The 19,353-nt window shown below is 40.9% G+C and overlaps 4 protein-coding genes across 4 annotated transcripts; 1 reads left to right on the top strand and 3 right to left on the bottom strand.

Moving 5' to 3' along the window:
* Positions 1–1,534: 1,534 nt before the first annotated feature.
* LOC104429703 (serine carboxypeptidase II-2) lies at positions 1,535–8,097 on the bottom strand. Its single transcript, XM_010042542.3, has 10 exons — positions 7,571–8,097; positions 7,005–7,109; positions 6,380–6,475; positions 6,188–6,280; positions 5,508–5,593; positions 5,165–5,428; positions 3,779–3,912; positions 2,867–2,962; positions 2,252–2,357; positions 1,535–1,892 (listed from the first exon to the last, which is right to left on the bottom strand). The coding sequence occupies exons 1-10, from the start codon at positions 7,848–7,850 to the stop codon at positions 1,731–1,733; spliced, it is 1,422 nt and encodes a 473-aa protein (XP_010040844.2). The 5' UTR covers positions 7,851–8,097; the 3' UTR covers positions 1,535–1,730.
* Positions 8,098–8,783: 686 nt separating this feature from the next.
* Positions 8,784–11,160, bottom strand: LOC104429704 (50S ribosomal protein L35, chloroplastic). The gene is given in 4 exon segments (XM_010042543.3): positions 8,784–9,060; positions 10,596–10,712; positions 10,831–11,014; positions 11,016–11,160. Coding segments are annotated over 4 exon segments (441 nt in total). The 5' UTR covers positions 11,078–11,160; the 3' UTR covers positions 8,784–8,982.
* A 964-nt stretch (positions 11,161–12,124) lies between these two features.
* Positions 12,125–12,919, top strand: LOC104437507 (hypothetical protein). The gene is made up of 2 exons (XM_010050471.3): positions 12,125–12,354; positions 12,439–12,919. Exons 1-2 carry the CDS (start codon positions 12,140–12,142, stop codon positions 12,569–12,571), a joined length of 348 nt encoding a protein of 115 aa, XP_010048773.2. The 5' UTR covers positions 12,125–12,139; the 3' UTR covers positions 12,572–12,919.
* Positions 12,920–13,057: 138 nt separating this feature from the next.
* LOC104439720 (heptahelical transmembrane protein 2) lies at positions 13,058–18,180 on the bottom strand. The gene is made up of 4 exons (XM_018871002.2): positions 17,758–18,180; positions 17,533–17,625; positions 17,002–17,071; positions 13,058–14,018 (listed from the first exon to the last, which is right to left on the bottom strand). Exons 1-4 carry the CDS (start codon positions 18,063–18,065, stop codon positions 13,344–13,346), a joined length of 1,146 nt encoding a protein of 381 aa, XP_018726547.1. The 5' UTR covers positions 18,066–18,180; the 3' UTR covers positions 13,058–13,343.
* Positions 18,181–19,353: the final 1,173 nt, after the last annotated feature.

Below are 19,353 nucleotides of genomic sequence, written 5' to 3'. Positions count from 1 at the left end.
ATTGATAAAAAGTTGGGCTATTAATTGTCAAAAAATAAAAATGACAAAAAAAATGATGAACTTATTCAGTGGATGGTGAAGTGACCGATTGTGGATGCTAATTTTTTTGAGTAAGCACCGCATATAAAAATGAAGGTCATTGTTAAAAAAATAAAACCAAGTATCTCTCATACGTAACTAGATAGAGTCATTTTATGATAGTAAACATGGTCATATATGTCTGGAAAAAAGAAATTTATTAATAAGAGGACTGGCATTCCACAAATGCCAGCATTTGGCTAAAAACACCTTTAAATGCTGAATCAAATATCAATTTTTTTTTTCCAAGAGGCTTTATGGGCGAAAAGTCCCTTAGAAATGCTGAACCAAACGAGGCCCTTATTGTAATTGCTTTGGATCACAAACCAATCCTCCTCAACACCTATGGTGAACAATTCCTTGGTCCATCATCTCCTTTTAGGTTTCAAAGAATTTTGGACCAGAAATGCCTCTAGCACCCAAGTTATTTGCCTAGTCATGAGAAACGCTCATAGAGATTTTCCTGTTTTTTCATTTGGCCTATAGAATCAAACTCGCTAAAAATGCCCCCAGGCTAGTCACCTCCAAGCTCAAATATGTCAAATTCAAGTGCACATAGATTTTGCGCATAAAAATAAAATAAAAGATCCTTAAATTTTTATTAGAAAGGAAAAATGATTGAGATAGCTAACCATTTATAAAGGAACTCCCTCATAAACAATCAGTCGATTATTTTGCGAATTACCTATGTTTGTATGATTAAGGAGTGCCAGATGATCATGTGTCAAGTCCACGTTTAATCTAGGTTGTCTATCACGTTTTCAAAAGAGGGTCTCTCTGTACATCGAAAATATGCTGCATACCTTTGCAGATATAGCATGTGAATCCAAGAAAGCTGCTGAAAACAGTCATGTAGAATGATATACTGGCACGTTTCTTATACTTGAGAGATTAGTATAGACAATTCATTTAGGTTGTGGTATTAAATCAAACAGTTCAGGAACAATTTTAGTGACCGTGTGCTCTTAATTATCGCAAGGAAGAGATTTAATACAATTTAAGAAGCTTTCAAGAAGAAACAAGTCATATAGCCATGTTCATCGTAATAGTGTGTGGTAAGTTTGATTATTCGATGGAATATTGGCAAATAGCCCTTCTGAAAGAATCTGATGTACACTGGCTAGCAATGGAGTGTCCTGCTCTTTTAGCCTCTTAGTGACTAATCAAGTATATTTATGAACTCCAGAACTCCCAAAGCCTGCATACATACAGACATGCGAAAACCTAGTGATTCTTTCCTGTAAAACTTCTAAGGGAAATTCTCCAGACATAGAAGTCGCCGGAACTTGATGGTGACCATGATGAGGCTATCATCTATACTGAGGACAATCCTTATGATGGCAAAGCATAGCAAAGCTTTTCTGCTAGACTAATAAATGGTAAAAAAGTCAATCCTCAATGCTGCGAAAAGCCATCACACCCAATGTCGAAATCAACGCAATAATCTTCTACTTATGGCAACAACCTGAATGTTCTTCAAGCATTAAAGAGGGAAAGAAACTGGGCAACCTGAAATCCTTTTTTATTTACAGTTCGGGTCTCGTTTCAAGTCCCACATGAATGCTTTTATTCATCAGGAATATCGAATGACTTACAGCCCCATAGAGAACTTTGCTCTGGAAAACTGCACTTGCGAGTAACACAAAAAACTTTCAAGAATCGCTCACTAGTTGGAGTGATGGCATCGAGGTTCCTGCTAAGAAGGCTTTGATGAGTGCAAGCGCTAGCTTTGGTCTGTGAAGAGGGACTTCATGACCTGCTCCTCTCACGGATACGAAGGTAAGTCCTGCGTACTCCTGAGTCCATCCACCCACCTGCAAGAACAAATCGTGTATTAACCCAAGATTACAGCTTTGCTATTGCTTACACAGATGCTAAATTAATCCAACATCTTTCACGAAAATTATGTTAAGTAGGCGTCACCCTGGTCTGAAAAAACTTAAAATTTGGTCGCTGACAAGAAAATGCCCTATCAGTTCCCCTTGGAATGAGGAATAAGCAATTTTGAGCAGGGCAAATCATTTGCCTTATAATAAACGGGAATCTGCAATTTACAAAGTGCATCAATGCAGCTCTCAAATTTTTCCTTTCAATAAATGGCAAACATGCTTCCTGATTTAGCAAGAATATACCCTCGGGAGAGAGAGAGAGAGAGAGAGAGAGAGCACCATACCGTCCCATCATCATACCAAGCGCGAAAAGGTTTCACTGTTGGAAGCTTTAAAGAATCTATTGTGTACCGGGTGGATGTGACAGGGATGACAGCATCCGTGTCACCGCTGTCATAGGGAAAGAGATGGATGAAGTAAGAAAACAAGATTGTCACTAATCATATATAATGTGCAATATGACAAAACCTGGTATCATCAGGATGTGACCACAATGATAGACCAGTGAATTAAAATGTGATCTCAGAATGAACGTGATCCCCCATTAATACTGCACTAAAGCCATTGTCTGAACATCCTTGTACCAACAGCTCCAAGGTTACAATTAATTTTATGAATGGCCCAACACTAAATTTGTACCCACAAATCTAAGGGAAGCTAGATTTTCCCTTCTCTATGGTTGTATCATAAGGTACATAATTGATCAATTCCTACATTTGCCTCATGAAGGGATCCTACACCCACATATATCTGGGAAACATAGTCAAGTGGGCTGCCTCTTGCTATAGCCACAATAAAGAAAAAGACTGCCGCTGTTTTAAGTTATATACAACTCCTAGAAAACTTGAATTTAACACTTTGTCAATTTGAAAGAAATACACTCGTTCTTCCAGAGATACCTGAACATCCAGATGCGAAGTCCTTCGCGCATAAGCTCACGGTAGATGTCCAGCACCGTACGAGGAGCATCCTTCCAATTTTCACTAACTAAGTCACTGCAGATCACAAATTGGAATGCGGTAAAAGATTGCAATACCCCATAACCTCCAAGCAAAATGAAGCAAAAGGGAGAGACAAAAGGATGGCTTGATAGTGGTGCATGTCACATGTACAGAACAAAGTTTAGAATTGACTGAAAGACTTCTTTTTATTAGACTGGGCTATTACGGGGAGGGCAAGGTGGGAAAAATATCTGTGACTTCTTTGATCTCGCTCAGGGTGGACCATGACCAACCTTTAATTCGTGTAAGAACCTACTTTAAAAGACAGTTCTGCTAGGACCTCAAATCAGTACCATAATTTATTGTTTCGAATGGTTGCAAATTATGCATGACCCCTTTGCAGAGGTAAGGAAAGCACAACTTTGCAACACTGATGCTTGTGTTCAGTTCCATAAAGGAGATCATGCACAGCTGAAGATGCATCAAAATGATGCATGTATTTGTCACTGCATTGGAGATCTTGAACTAGTACTCTCAGCAAATGTAATCTAGAATTATGCATCTGAAGGATAGAACAACAACAAACCCTGTATACCTGGCCCATTGTTCTACCTTCTTTAGCTCCTTATGTTTTCTTGATCACTTACAATGGTTAATGGGCTAATGGCCGCAGATTCTATTCCATAACATTTTCTAACTAAGATTATTGTCAGTCCTTTAGGGAGGAGAAGATTAATTTCTTGCCATTGATTTACCAACCAGAAGCTATGAGGTTGATTATTCACTGGAACTTATGCTTGAACACACAAATGAAAATTCAATCCACGTACCAAGCCTAAGTATTTATGAGTTGCACTGAATGATGTGTACCTGCAAGTGTCCCATTTAGCTGGCGCAAATGCCTTGTTTACATGAAGTGCTGTCTGTACCTCAGCACGGTTGAAATATTTAACTGAGTGCTCCTCCGTGCAGGGATCATATTTCTCATTGACATGGCCAATGACCTGGAAGACGTTATTTTTCAAGAATACCCACAAGACATATAGAAAACATAATTCTTTTTGAGAGCACAGTACTATCTTTCTATTCAACTTGCACTATTGAGAACCATTTCAGCGCCACAAGGCAGTAAAATGATTGTGTGAAGCGTGAGAGTACACTGGGCAAACTGGTTATACTGTGCATTTCAAGACACCAACACAAAATAGGGTAGAGTTATCTTCACAAAAGCTTGAACAATCATAAGGATTACAAGGTTGAATGCGATGTGTGTAAGTCGAACTTCAGACAAAAGCAATAGATTGCATTCCCCATGAAAATGCAAGTGAAAACGCAAACTAGAGTTTGTTCCCCCATTGTAACCCTGATTCTTCTGTCTAAACCAAGGAAAGAAAGTGTGGAGAGCTGAAATCACGTGACAAATTCTGTGGTTAGTCAAACTTCAGATAGCCCAAAGTACCACTTAGGACAGATACAAAGTTGAGTTATTACTGAGTACATATCCAGGAACAAACAACCACTTTTTTTTTTTTTTTATAACAATAATTAAAAGGAGACAATTCTAGGTTATATTAGCTTTGCATGATTGTTGCAACTAAGTAGTTGGTGGATAACAAGAGACTTGCTGTTGCCAACTAAACACGACACTTGATCACATGTTGAATAAAGCGGCTCCAGAGAATCTCAGCTAGCTCTTTCCCACTTGTATAGATAGGTGAAAATTTCACAAATAGAAATTTGGTCTTTTAATTTTGCAAGTGCTAGTCCAGATAATCTTCAAAACAAGAGTTTGGGGAATCTTCCCCTAGAAGAATCATGGGAACAATCACATGCTATAGTATCTCTTTTGGAAGCACCCTACTTCTTATATTTATCAATCATCTAGAAGTGTCAAATTAAGGTAATATAGAGAAGCAGTAGGAGAGCAAGAGCTCATGCTGTTATAGTATAGTATTAGTTCCTACCAGCAAGACCGTCCAATTCTATACAATAGGTTCCCTCCCAAGCCAGGAACCATTGTAAACCAACCAAGCAACTATGCTAATCCACCAAACCAATACGGAATAACCAGTGGTTAAAAACTGGCCAGGTGAGAGAACCAGTCAACTGACTGGTTTAAATAAATACTACGAATACTACCATTGTTACTGCAAGAGCCACGGATTAAGGTCTGGTCTAGAACTCAGATTTACAGACATATCATGGACATTGAAAGAACAGGTAAAGTTTGCCTTTACTAAAGGAACATGAACTCACTTTCATTCTTTTGCGAAGGCGGTTTGACTGGCTACCATTGACAGGGCAAAGAGGAGTATATATACTGTATGGATCAATATCTCCGAGCTCGTCGCTAGCTATATCTAGAACTTTATCACAAGCACTTGAGGTGTGTATAAAAGACTGGAAATCACAGAGAACATTCAGCAGCTTGAATGTCTGATCAGAAATCAAACCAGCTGACCACATAAATTGGAAGACCCCAAGATGATCATGGTAATCATCAGTTAGAGCATTTCCAACCTGCATTATGGACATATACTCTCAGTTAATGAGCACCAAACATACAGTAACATTTTCCTCCTGAAAGACTGGCACATACCATATAGCCCTTCAGATTGATTACATTTTCACCGGATGCTTTGTTGTACTTTACAATGGCTTTACTCAATTGAGGAACATAGTGACCTGCAATTCCGGCCAGTCAGTGTTTCTGCATCTTCACGACATATCAAAGTACAATAGAAAAGGAAAACCTCCACTTTAACAATAAGGTGTATCTTTGACTGGCAATATGCCTCTGAATGCAGAAGCCACAACATTCAGATAATAATTGAAGGACATTTCATCCTTCTAAATGGGCAGTAGAAGGAGATAAAAACCCATATGTGAGTTTTTCTACTCAATAGGAAGCCAGAAGAAAGAATATTGAAAGAGCTTGGATAAAATCTGCGAGTGCAACCGAGCACACATGGGGACATACCTATAATAAAAGGTCAAATAGGACTCTCTGAGACATGGTATACTTGGTTCAACCCGAAAGTCAGAGAATTGGATTGATTCATTTAATACAGCAAAGAGCACAGCAGAATTTCACTAACCATAGAAAATAGAGATGTTGTAAGCCATGATAAAAGCCCTAGTTCATCTCATTCAGATAAAATATGCTCCATAAAAAGAAGAAAAGCTAATTGAAAAGCCAAGTTTTTATCCAAATTGTCTAAAGAAGACGTTTTTGGCTAATCAGCATTATATTGACACAGCAATAAGCACAATTGGTACCTCCATAGCTTTCTCCAGTGATATAAAATTCCCTCCCCTTAAACTGTGGAAAGCGCTCAAACCACTTGAGTAGAAATGCCAGTGAATCCTCAGCTGAAAATAAGGTGATGTCAACACAAGGAAATGTGAGGAAGTCATGGGCAAGAACAAGAAGGTCGGAAAACAATTACTGGAAAAGAACTATTATAGTACCAGTCCTTTTGTCTCCATTGTTCAGCAAATCTGAGGACGTATTGGAGTAGGAAAAACCAACACCAACGGGTGAATCAATAAACAACAAGTTGGCAACTGCAGGTATGGTAATGTAGTCAGATGAAGTTGTGAACTAATTTGCATTTGAGTTCCACCACATCAAAATATACACTGGACATATAATGACTAGTCGGCCATTTCTTTTTCTATTTTTCTGCCAGACTTTTATTGAGACAGTTTATCCACGTGATATTTCACCCACAAAATTATACAAGAAGAAAGGAGACAGAAGATGTTAAAAAAGGAGATAGAAGCAGAAAATTAAGTTCATTGGCTTCCTATAGAAGGAGATAATTGATTTCTGAAGTACATAAAGAGCACACAGAAATTTGTGACTCCAAAAATGTGGACACGATTAGCCAATTGAATAACTAAAATTCAACCACCATAACAATCAAATAATGAGACAACACAAAAATAAAAATAAAAATAAAAATTGAGGAAGCATAATGGGATTTGTGAACCCTGTTCATAATAGGTAAAAGGGAACAACAAAGCAAAAGTTAAGTAGAAACTCATAAGTCATAACCGAACAAATTTAGCATAATGACGAGATATTAGCTACCTAGATTCCAGGAGTAAGGATTGAGATAGAGGCTCATATCCGGCCGGATATGAAAAGGGCCTATTTCCTCCGCCATCCCATATGCAATCGACGAGCACCCCGGCCCTGCAATGAACCATCTGAAGCTTAGAAGAGAAAGCCAAAAATAACAAAAGACTCAACAGTACAATAAAAACAGCACGTCAGGTGAAAAAGAAGCTTATTAAATCACTGGTAAGATGCAAAGCGTAGCCCAAAAGAACAAAAAGCATCAAAAGAAAAGCGGAATTTTCTCATATCAATAACTAAAGCTAACATCTACGGAAAAGAGTAAGGTCAAAAACAAAGAAAAACAGTACAGTATCAATCAGAAACCAAAAAGAGAATCAGTGAAAAGGAAGCAAAGCAAACGATCATTTCATATACCGTACTAAAACAAAACCGAAACAACTGAAACAGCAAAAACCGCCGGAATTAGTCAAGTCCAAAGGATTCATAACCGATTCATCAAAAGCAGCAAAAAACCAAATGATATTCAATACCCAAAAGTCAGAAATGATGCAAAAAGCCGTGGAATGGTTTTTCACCTCCATTGAGCCAGAGCACGAGGGGCTTAGAATCGGGGTCCTCGGCGGCCTCGGTGAACCAGTAGAACAAGGACCGCCCCGATTCTTCATTGACCGTGGCGTAGCCCGAGTAGTGGGGGAAGCTGATGTTGAAGCTCTGACCCGGGAGCTCAAGAACCCTGTCCAGCTCCTGCTGGACGAGCGGGTCTTCCTCGGAGAAACCCAGTTGGGGATTGACGAGGAAGACCACGAGGAAGACGACCTGGACAAGGAGGAGAGAACCCCATTTGGGATTGGCCATATTTTTACCCCTCGAGACGTCGTTGAATATGTTGGAAGGACCGGGGGAGAATAAGGAACGATTTTTAAGGAGGAGCGGGCGGTGTTATTGCGGGGCTTTGCTTCGCTAATGGACAAACGGAAGCGACTGTAATAATAATGTCTGCGACGCCATGTCTCTGGCGAAGGAATCAGAGACAGAGAACGTGAGGACTCTCGATTCGCGAGGATGGGTTGTTCGGACAGTCCCCCAAGGCATGGGAAGGTTTTGTGGGGATGGTTTTCTTGGTTTAGCTTCGTGAAAATCTGCAATTCGTGGGCAACTGTCATTCCATTTTTGGGTCAAATGTTACGGAAATGGCTTCTGCCAGCCAGAAGAATTTACCCTGCAAATAGAAAACTGAGAGGAAAAAGCTGACATGGACTTTGACTGCGCTCCTCAACTTTTTGGAACGTTAGTTGGATCGGAGATTATTAGTTAGGGAAGTGGCGACTATATACGTTACTGACGACAAGTATTGCTTGCTCCGTTACGGTACCGAGTTTCGATCCGTAGGTTGCTTTCTAATCAAATTTAGGAAGCATTGCTAGCTGGACTAGCCAACGTGATTTGAAATGAAAATAAGCAAACTTTGCTTATTTTATGCCTTTCTTTGTCTTTTTTTAACTGAGGTCTACTCTCTCTCTCTTCCGCACAACCGTCTGATGGCGCCAGGCTAGGCTTCCTTCGGTTGCGTCCGAAAGCTGTGAATACTTGTCCAGCCTTTTCTTGATTTTACCATGGATCATGTCATATTCGAGTAAGCAACTTTCGATGTGGATGGGCAAACCGAAGTCTTGAAGATGCAGCCTGGAGGGGCAATTGAGTTTCAAGAACTGAATGGCAGGGACAACAGGAGTCTTGCGGTGGTTCTCTTCGTGTTCAAGAGAGCAAGGAAATCCAACTCCAGTGGCAAGATATAGGATCTGTACTCATTATACAAGCTGCCATCTGTTCATCCTCATACGTTCATAACATGTTGTGAATTAGTAAAACTAAACTTCATTAGACTTGAACTGTAATGGAACAATCAGAAAGCAGTTGTGTTCCGCATGAATGAAGCAATTACAGGAGACAAACCAAAAGCGCCTTCATCAGAAAAAGAAAAATTCCTCTACTTTGCCAGTCTATTGACTTTCAGATATGGCAAGGCACCAATGACGTTGTCATAGTCACTCCGGTTGACAGGGTGCTGCATTGACAACAGATGAACTCTTGTAAGAGCGCATCGCAAATTATGACTACATCAAAGTAGCTCAAGCGCACATGATAGCATTCATGAAGTTACATTGCAATCTCAATGAAGAATGAAGTTCTGCCATTGAGTTCATTTACCACAAATAATATCACAGAAAGTTGAGAAGCTATTGCCCACATGAAAGTTAGTTAGCCCTCAGAAAAATAAAAAGAAAAATTATCTTGTCAAAGGACCTAGCTCAAAGGTATTAGAAAAGATTATCATTTAAATAAACATTACCAGTTCTACATCAAGGAAATCAAATTATGGGGCATCTGTTATTGTCATTGATTCTGCACACAGGGGCAACAATTCATGCTCTCATGGACGACTATATGTTTCATGATGACAATGTAAACAGTGTGAGATGCAAGAGCATGATCTCATACTTGCATGTTAACATTTGATTAAATTGGTATCTTCAACTAAAAAACCACCGGAGGTCAATTACCCAATTTACAACAGATTTTTCAGGCGCATATTGTGTACTCATCGATAAATATAACATGCAGTTCCCAAGCTTAGTCAAAGGAGAAAGAGGTGCATCGGATAGCAGATAGCCAGTGCTTTTACTCGATTGAATATTTATATCATCGAGAACAACCATTTGATAGCGTTATTCACTCTACAAAAGTTCCATCTATCCACATAAAACCAACTTAATCTTTTCCAAAAAGCCAGGACATCACCGCCTATTTTCCAACTGATCCAAAATTAATGCTACGAAATGCACATCAACAGCAAAACACTAAGATTGCGAACTCCAACCCACTACATTTTACGCCACATGCACTGCCAAGAGTTCCTTTCATATACATAGGAGTGTATAGTTGATTTAACTTCCTGTGAGCATTTATTAAGGTTACCTTAGCAACCAGTGATGCGAAGAAAGATAAAGAACAGGTATCTCAAAACCGAGTCAAACTACTGCTGATGCAAATTTGCAAAGTGTGTAAAACTGCTACTAGATATGACTCAAAAATATAAAACTTTTTAGTAGGTATCTGACCCTAGTAGAAGAAAGAAAGACCCGTTGAAGAATTTAACCATAGTAAAACAGTCAGTCTTCTTCAAAATAGCATGAGGCAGGACATCAGCATCTTAATCCTTCAGGCAAACAGTCCAGCAAAGCAAAAAGCATCACTCCGCACATAGAATGCTAAAGAAGCAAGTTGGTAACTGGATCACATAAGAAGGTGGATGATGAGAAAGAAGTGAGTGCACCGGCTTGTCTATAAATCTACAGATGATTCTACAGTTGGTAACTGGTACTCAAAACATAATTTCAGCAAAATTCGGCGATCGTTTTATGCAACCTGTCCCTATCGAAAATAATCATCAAGAAAAGTGCTTTAGTTCCAGTCAAATTCTGCAACCAACATGCATTTCTGGCAGAAACTAGCAGCAAGATATCAAATTAACAACAGCAGCAGCAACAAAATCAGCAATGGCAACAACGACAGCAAGAATTGCAACAAAAGAGAACCCACCAACTTCGACAACCGCAACTTCCTTTTGGTGTTCTTCTTCCCCAGCAGATGCTGCTTTCCAGCTCTCCTCCGCACAATCTTCCCTCTCCCCGTCACTCTGAACCGCTTCGCCGAAGCCTATCCACAGAATTCCCCATTCACACTCCAACCAACCATTCATTTTAACAAGATAAACCCGAACAAGAAAGACCCATCAACAGGGAGACCGAAAGAAACTAGGAAAATCAAAAACCACCTTGTGGGTCTTCATCTTGTAGCCTTTCGCGGAGACGACGGTGAGGGGCCTCGGGCTCCGAGCGACGGGAGAGGCCGCGGCGACTCCGCGGGACTGGAGCGAGGGGAACCCGGAGATGCGGCGGACGGAGCCGAGCTTCAGCGAGCTGGCCGCCGCATTGAGCGGGGCGAGGCGGGCCGACCCCGAGGCGCGAGGGAGGACGATGGGGGAGTCTGAGAGCGAAGGAAGCCATGGTCAAGGAAGCCATTTGCTTTTCTTGTTCCGTCTCTGTATTCTGCGATGAGGTTTTTCTAGAGGACGGAGTGGAGGTGAATGTGTGGATAACAGAGGGTCAGTCAGTCTGCGAGGTCGTCAATATTTTGATTTTATTTTCATTTCTCGAGTAATAGAGTTCATCTTTTAATTTGAAAATTCGAGTTGGGTAATTTTTAATTTTCATGGAAAAGCTAATTGAGATTTACTTATAGCGTCTCCATAACATGATTGTAGTCACAGGTTCGATTCCTCACTTTATTCTTGATTTCAAAAAATCTGTGAAGAATCCATGAATCTAGAGAAATTTTCAATTAAAAGATCTAAAATGTTTTCATTTTTTTAAATAAAAATATGAAGTGAATATTATTTCAAATAAGGGTATAAAGTGTCATTATTTTCTCAATTAACGAGTGGCAAAGTAAATCACTTGAGCGGTGTGGTCGTGGAATTGTTGAGTGACTCTCATCTAGATTTGGGAGTAAGGCGGCACCTTGTCTTGTGCAGGCCCACGCCTCGAGTTCGCAAGTGTCATCGACCCTCGCTTAGGAGTTGGCCATGGCCGTGGCTCCACCAGCAATGGGGTGGTGGCCATAGGTGGAAGGGAGCACTCTCACCTCTTTTTTTTTATTTTTATTTTTTTACTTTTCAATCTAATTTAATTTTAAATTTAAATTATATTTGACAAAAATATCCTTAATTAATTAAATTTTTGCCGATTTTGGCAAGGTTAGGCCAAACAACCATAATCACTTCAAAGACATTTTTTAAGACTAATATATGTACTTCATGCTCTATTTGAATTAAGTTCCACTTTAGATTTTTATTTGAAAAAATAAAGGTACTTTGGATATTTATTTGGAATTGAATTTATAATGGCTTCATCAATGCTCGGCATTAAATCTTATCCGACGGTTGACATTCAATCGTATCAATCGGACGGTGAAGATTTTTCCGTCTTTCGGGACTTCTGGTACACTCCTCCGGCTTTGTGGTATTAAAGGGCTTTGAGTTTGTGGTGTGGGAAATCCTTCATTAGAAGAGGTCCAAGAGGCGAATGGTGATCACACGAACGAGCTTTATCTTTACCAAAGTCCCTGCTCATCCACTTATCAATGGCAGAAAGCCCGGTGCCATACTGGCTAAGAAGGGAGATCTCACTGACCGTAGCTCGAAAACCCGGCGACAACCGGGTTTTGCGCTGAGAGTTTCGAACCCTCTCCTGACAAAAGCTGCCATTGCAGTGTTCGGACTGGGCTTCATCGACGCCGGGTAAAGCTCTCTTCTTCTTCAATGTAACTATGTTCCCTTTGAAGCCATGTTCATGGGGTCTAATGCAGCCATTGTGTGGTTCAGATACAGTGGAGACTGGTCGAGAATCGGCGCAATCTCGAAGGAGGGCGAGGACTTGCTCAAGATCGCCGCCTTCGTTGTTGTGCCTCTGTGCATTTTTGCAATTTTTTCTGTCTCCAAGGATTCAGAATCTTGAGGGAATGTTGGTTCGAGTTACTCAATTATGTGTTTTTAGCTTCTCTGGCATCAAGAAGACTATACCAGTGCTAAGAGTGTGAAGCTGTGAGGTTGATTTGGCTTTACTTTGTTTCTGATTGCAACTGTATTTGGATGCATTGAACCAAAGCTGCAAACGTGACGGAAGAATTAGAGCATGCACTCTGTTTTGCAAGTGAAAGACAATGAATGCAGAATCAATTTCACCTGGCACCGGACAAAATCACTCTCGACTTGTAACATGGCAATGGCGTGCCAGTTTGTCCCATAAGCTTTGGTATTGCGATTCATGTATCAATTTAAGAAAATTTTGTTATGATCTCGGTCACGTAGCAAATGAGCTAGGCTCATCTCCACAAGTCCAAGGATCTTCTGAGTTCTGGTATATTGCTTTTTTGGCGCCTACAAAATGCTCGAATCGTGTTGTGAGGTTTCAAGTGGAGGTACGAGGAAAACAAGTTCTTGCTGCGTTAAATCACACATTCAACAAGACCCTTGGGCAAACCATGAGCAGCAATCTTTCTGCCAATATATTAGTTTTGCATACAATCGTGTAAAAGCTCGCATACAACAACACTAGTGCACACTTTCTTGAGCTGCCCTCCCTCCATTTTACCCTACACAATTCCTAGCTATGTTCTGAGAGAAGCTGCATCATTCGGGGACCGACAAGCTGCATTGCATTAGAATGGCTATTGCACCGTGGTAATCGCAAGACAATCTCACAAATCTCAGTGTTGTGTAGCTAAGCCCTACGATGCGCAAGTTGGTGTTCTTTGACGGAAATCCATGACCACCAACGTTGCAGCGCAGTGAGCCAATGCAGCCGCAACCACAAGCACGTGGAAGATTTGGTGGCTATGCCCGGCGATGTCGAATGCTCCGGGTTTCCACTTCTCGGGTATCCTGGTAACATAAAACCACGCTCCGGAGGCGTACAATATACCCATCAGGAGCTCATACCCCAGAGCAACGAAAATGTGGGGGTGTCCCCAATAAATAACAATGGCGTGAGCTGCGGGAATCACTCCAGAGAAGCCCATGGCGAGAAAGAGGGTGGTCCGGAAGAGACGGTACTTTGAAGACGAGAGGCTGGGTGAGAGAAGAGTGATTATGACGAGCGTGCCGAGGACGCTTATGGTGCCGAGGTAGAAGAAGCAAGAATAGGGGTGGCAATAGAAGGCGTAGTAGATCGGGGCAAAGAAGGAGCACACGATCATGACGGAGATCCCGGCATAATCGAGCCGCCAGAAGAAGAAGTAGAACTTTCTGGAATGGGAGGCCAGGAGGTGGGAGAGGGAGCTACAGATTAAGCAGCACATGGCCCCGGCTAGGAAGACGAACCAAGGCCATCCTGGGATGTTCTCATGGTTGGATTCGAAGGCATCGAGGATCAACGAATGTTGTATCTGTCCTAAATGCGAATCCTGCAGACAAAACCAGAATATGTTTGTTCAGTCAGTCCATCCTGTAAATGATTTCATAATCATTAAGGAATTAGATTTCTTCTTTAAGTCAGATTTCAACAGAGATGTGTACAACCTATGCTGCTTTCACTTGAGCTCGCGTTAATATCGATTGAATGCTTTATGGTAGTACAGAACAACACTAATGTAAACCATCATTACTATTTGATACATAATTCCGATTCGGTAAATGTTGCAAATTCCTAATTGGCATATTTCTCCATGCGCAATAGCAGTGACAAAGCAAAGCAAAGCAAAGCAAAGCCCCCTGGTTCATGAAAGTCTCCTGGAGGCGAAACTGGAGAAACAATCTGCAGCTAATTCTGAGGCAGTGCTAACAAAACAAAATTACGAGTTTGCAATTCTGCCACCGAAAGGGTATAAGCTTGTCATCTTGTCAAGAACAGATCTACATTCACCATCAAAGGGAACGACCTATTCAGATGATAGTCTCCATCAAGTAACACATGTACAGAAGAAATCCTAGAAAAAAGATTGATGGATTGCCTTGAACGGTTCTGTTTCTTCTTGTTTGTAGCTACTGACGTAATTTACTTGTCAAATCTAACTCTACTATAGAATGATAATGATGAGATAAAGATTGCTTGATTTTTATCTTTTCTTGTTCTTAGGTTGGTAGTTTTGTTTTGTTGGCGAACGACCAAGAAAATGTAGTCAACCAAAGAATATAGACTATTCATCTAGAAATAGGGAAGCACACGGCATCGAAAGAAAGTCAAAATATGAAACCCAGTCACAGTTTCTTGACGAAACGTGCAAAAACTAATTTATTGGAATTAAAATTTTGTAGGGACACAATGATAGTTGATTGAGTAGGGCTCTGCTAATTTCGCTTTTACACGGAAACCAAACTTGGATTCTCGGACTAAGAACTGCTGGACGTAAAAGCAACAGGTTGTGAAGGCTTCGAAGTATGAATTAGCCCCTCCTAATTTTCTTGGAAAAGGAATGAAAACGAAATCTTCTTTTCCAGGAGAAAGAAAAAGATGGGGAAGAATGAGGATTTCTTTATCCAGGGTATAAATTCCAAAAAATGGAGACAAACTAGAACTTGACAAATGTAAAATATCACGATGGACACAATTCGACAGATTCGAGTCATTTTTCCCTGACAATGGTTGTAACACGACCACACCGTATGAACTTTCTATCATATGAAACAACAGAAACTTAATTTTTCGACAACTTCTTGTTTTTGCTAAGCAAGGAAAAAAAAAAACGCTTCCAACATGGGATTTTTTTGGACTACCATTGTTTACATAAAAAAAGGCGCTCGTTCTAGGTTGGTGAATACAAACAAACAAAAAGTACCGACGACCACATGTTTGAAGTTTTGCTAACATGAAAATCCTGACGCAGTCAAAATGGTACAAAGCAAACTATATACCCATGTTCCTACTTGATTGCATTGGAAATTGACTCGAATCGGAATACGAACGAACCAAGAAGAATCATTACAATGAGAGATAAACTTGCAAGGCAAAGGAAGACTACCAAACAGAGAGAGAGAGAGAGAGGGCATCACGTGAAATGAGGACATCGAGGAATAAAGCTGGTTCTTCTTTTTTATATATTCCCACTTTTATCACCGACAAGGCTGCCAAGTTTCCAATCCAAAAAAAGAAAAAAAGAGGTGGCATCTTCAAAAAGTACCACACGCCACGTGAATTGAAAAAATCTAACCATGTTTTCCCCATATCTAATGATTAAAAGAATTTACCTTTTTCCCATATTTCTCATAGAGGATAGAAAAACGTACATCGCCCGCTTTTAATATTAGTTGAGCTTTCTTATGGGATCTGTCCGTATTCGGTAACTCGCCAATCAAAATTAGAGTCGGAGAATACGTTGAAATCTCCGTATATATTAATCCACACTTTTACCTAACAACATAAGCTTTTTAAACAATGGACAATAAATTCACAAAATCTTTCATGATATTAATACAGGAAATTTCAAATTCAAATATTTTTAAAACCTTGTCTACCTCCCTTATTATGTATTCTCAAGCTTTTATTATTGGTTAAAATCCAGGCTACATGTAAAGGAATGCAAAGGAAAGTGTTAGAACATTCAAAACGTTAAAAACATGTATTTTTAGAACAACTAGTAGAGTTCTTACAAAATTTCACAGAGAAATTTCAACAAAAATAAATTTCCAAAAGAGGATTTTCTTTGCATCGACAACGACAACTTTAAAATAAAGAAATTATAAAAATGTTTCCAGACAAAAAAAAAAGATTAAACTTACCAGGACTTACTTATGCATAGAACTACCTATAGATGAACCAATGAAATGTTAAAATTATCATTTCACGCATCACTCTGTTTACGAAACCTATGATTAACCTCTTGTACACGTCACCTCCTCCACCTTTTCAGCATAAGTCTTATGTTTTTTCATCCTCTACTATAGACTACTTATATTATTAATTTTATTTTTTACACTTGAAAGGACGTCCGTGACGGCTAGTACTAGTGGGACATTTCAAGTGTATGAGCAACCCTAACAAATGTAGATTGACTAGTACACCGATTTTCGATATTGGCTTATGATAAAGTCACGGGGTCCAACACCGATCAAATCCAGCGTCGCTTTCTAACGTGTCGCTCAGCTTGCTTTTTATCCCACGTAATGTTTATGTCTCGATGTCTCCGTCTCTCTTTATAAAGTGGTTGGTAAAATTGGCAGGACATTTTCCTATACTCAACAAATTTTTTACCTTTTTTTCCCCCTTTTTCTTTTGTTTTGTTCTGTTTCGAAGTTTGAAAATCCGACAAGAGAAAATCTGGGTTCGAACAGAGAAGGGGGGTGTTTGGATTTGAATTACGATAAACAAGCACAAAAGAGACTTCATAGTGATAGACCCAATGACATGCGTTGGAATGAGAAAAAAAGGGGGTGGCCGGAGAGAGGACGTACATTGACCGCATTGGCGGAGGCGCTCGCGTTCTTGATCGCGGCCGTCGTCGAATGCGCCGGGACGGTGGCCCTGTGATCCGCACCCAGAAAACACGATGGATTTAATGAGCAAACAAAGCATTATCTCCAAGCTCAATCTCGAACGACAACTGCACATGCGCACATTATCGTTCGACAGAACTTGAATTCGCGCCCTCGGATTATCAAAATTCACGAAAAAAACCAAAAAAAGGGGTCATTCGAATTTTGGTTGCTAGAGTGGGAAGGCTAGGCGTGGAGTCGCTAATGGCGTGCGCTAATTGGGAATTGGACCTCGTTAACAAATGCCTCCGGCTCTAAGGGCAGCATCTAAGTTTATCGTTAATTTAAGCAGTGGCAGAAATTGTAAATAGTACGTCTTCTGCAAACCGAATCTCCGGCCAGAAGCGCCGCTAAGCAATGCATGGAGAAACTCAAAACAGGGGGAAGAGCACGCGAACCGAGAGAAGAGAGGAGACGGCGGAAGCAATCGATCGATCATCAACGACGCACCTGGAGAAATCGCCGAGCAAGCCTCGCATCCCCGTCTTCTCCATCAAGCTCATCACCGTCAGCGCCACGAAGATGATGAACCCCCCCAAATGCCTGTCACACACGCAAAATCACGAACACGAACACGGTCAATCGATCTATCGAATGAATCATCATCGACGTATTGAGAAAAATCATCGATTCGCGGAATCGGAAAAGGCTCGCCGCGAAGTTTTTGCCACGCACGTCCACACGTTGAGCGTCTCGTTGTGCCAGGCGAAGGCGCTCAGGATCGCGTCCTTCAGCGGCCACTCGCACCGGTAGTGGTCCAGTATGTACTCGTTGTCCTTCATGTACTCCGGCAACTCGTCGAACTTCACGAGCCTCCTCTCGAACCTCTTCTCCCTCCTCCCCCCCGCGGCCGCCGCGGCCTCCGCCGGCGCCGGCGCCGCGGCGCCGCCCTCCTTCTCCCCCGCCTTGAGCCGCTCGGTCTCCATATCAGCTCCGCTCCGGTGACGGAGATTCGGCTGCTGGCGGCGATGCCGACCGCTCATTTGCCTCCGGGCTCGAGCTCGGCGCTTCCCGCCGGAGATCGGAGAGGATGATTTTCCGGCGAGCGCTCCGGCGGATGTTGCTTCACTCTTCTTCCCGGCCTCTCCCGCCTCCCGTCGATCTCACTTCATTTCAGGGGCTGTGAGATTCCGCATTATATAGGCACAGGCCAGTGGGAGGAGATCAAACGCAATTTGGACGGTGCGATTCGCGCCACGTGTCTTCCCGGTTGACTTTGTTGACTCTCCTTGCTTTTCTATTGGCCAGCGTCTTTTCACCTTTGGCCCGCGAGACACGCCTTTTTTATTTTTATTTTTTATTTACTGCGGCTTCAGATATTTTTCTTTTCTTTTATCTTGCGGGTCTCCGCAGGAATTCAAAATTGGCGGAAGGGCCGACGTGTAAATTCACACCAGCACAAGTGGTAGAGCGGATGCCTAAGTAGAAATATTGGTAGTTAATATTTAATTGCTAGATAATAGTCAATATGTTTTATTTATTCAAATTAAAAAAAAACAGGGTATTCAATTTTAAAGTTTCAATTAACCTCCTAATGTGAGTGCATTTTCACAAGACACCCCCACTCTTGAATTTATCTCAAAAGATCATTTTATACTTGATAAATGTATTTTATTCAAACCGAAAGTTAGATATTGATGAAAAATCTAGTGTTTTTTTAATGCAACGCATGTCGCAGGTGCATTTCCACATCAATAGGGACAGATTCTGTTCAATGGTGAAAGAAATTGCAAAAAGAATTTCAAAATTTATAGTAAGCCCGGCAATATAGAGAGAACCGAAAGGAGAGAAGTGGAGGGGTGATGGGGAGGCCACCAACAAGGATCTTGCTGCTTTTTTTTTTTTTTTTTTTTTGTGTGTGGTATGGAAGTAGCATCTCTAGCTAGAATACTTGATTATATTATATTCACAACTTTTAGGATTTAGTTTCACGTATCAAAAGTTTCGGGACTACTCATTTCGGAATTTTAAGCAACTTCCATTTTAGCATATCACAAGATTTGTAAATTATTTAATGGATTTTGGTTGCGAAAAGAAATTTCAATCTTTCTAGAAAAAGCTGCAATATATATTAGATATGGGACAGGATTGAGTACTTTCGTTTCCGGGCTTCTAGAAAAAATATCCTGCAAGCCAGCCGGACGTAGGGGCCCTTGTTTTATAAATGCATTGGGGTCGTGGGGATGGACTTTTTTCTTCTTTCGGTTGAGACCAAATGTGCATTCGCCTTGCACAAAAGAAATTCCATTCCCAAAATTTCTAAAGGTTGGT

Source organism: Eucalyptus grandis, chromosome 3 (genome assembly GCF_016545825.1).
Source record: "Eucalyptus grandis isolate ANBG69807.140 chromosome 3, ASM1654582v1, whole genome shotgun sequence".
NCBI lineage: Eukaryota > Viridiplantae > Streptophyta > Magnoliopsida > Myrtales > Myrtaceae > Eucalyptus > Eucalyptus grandis.
The sequence above is the reverse complement of the archived record's forward strand: the minus strand, read 5'-3'. Positions and strand labels throughout refer to the sequence as shown.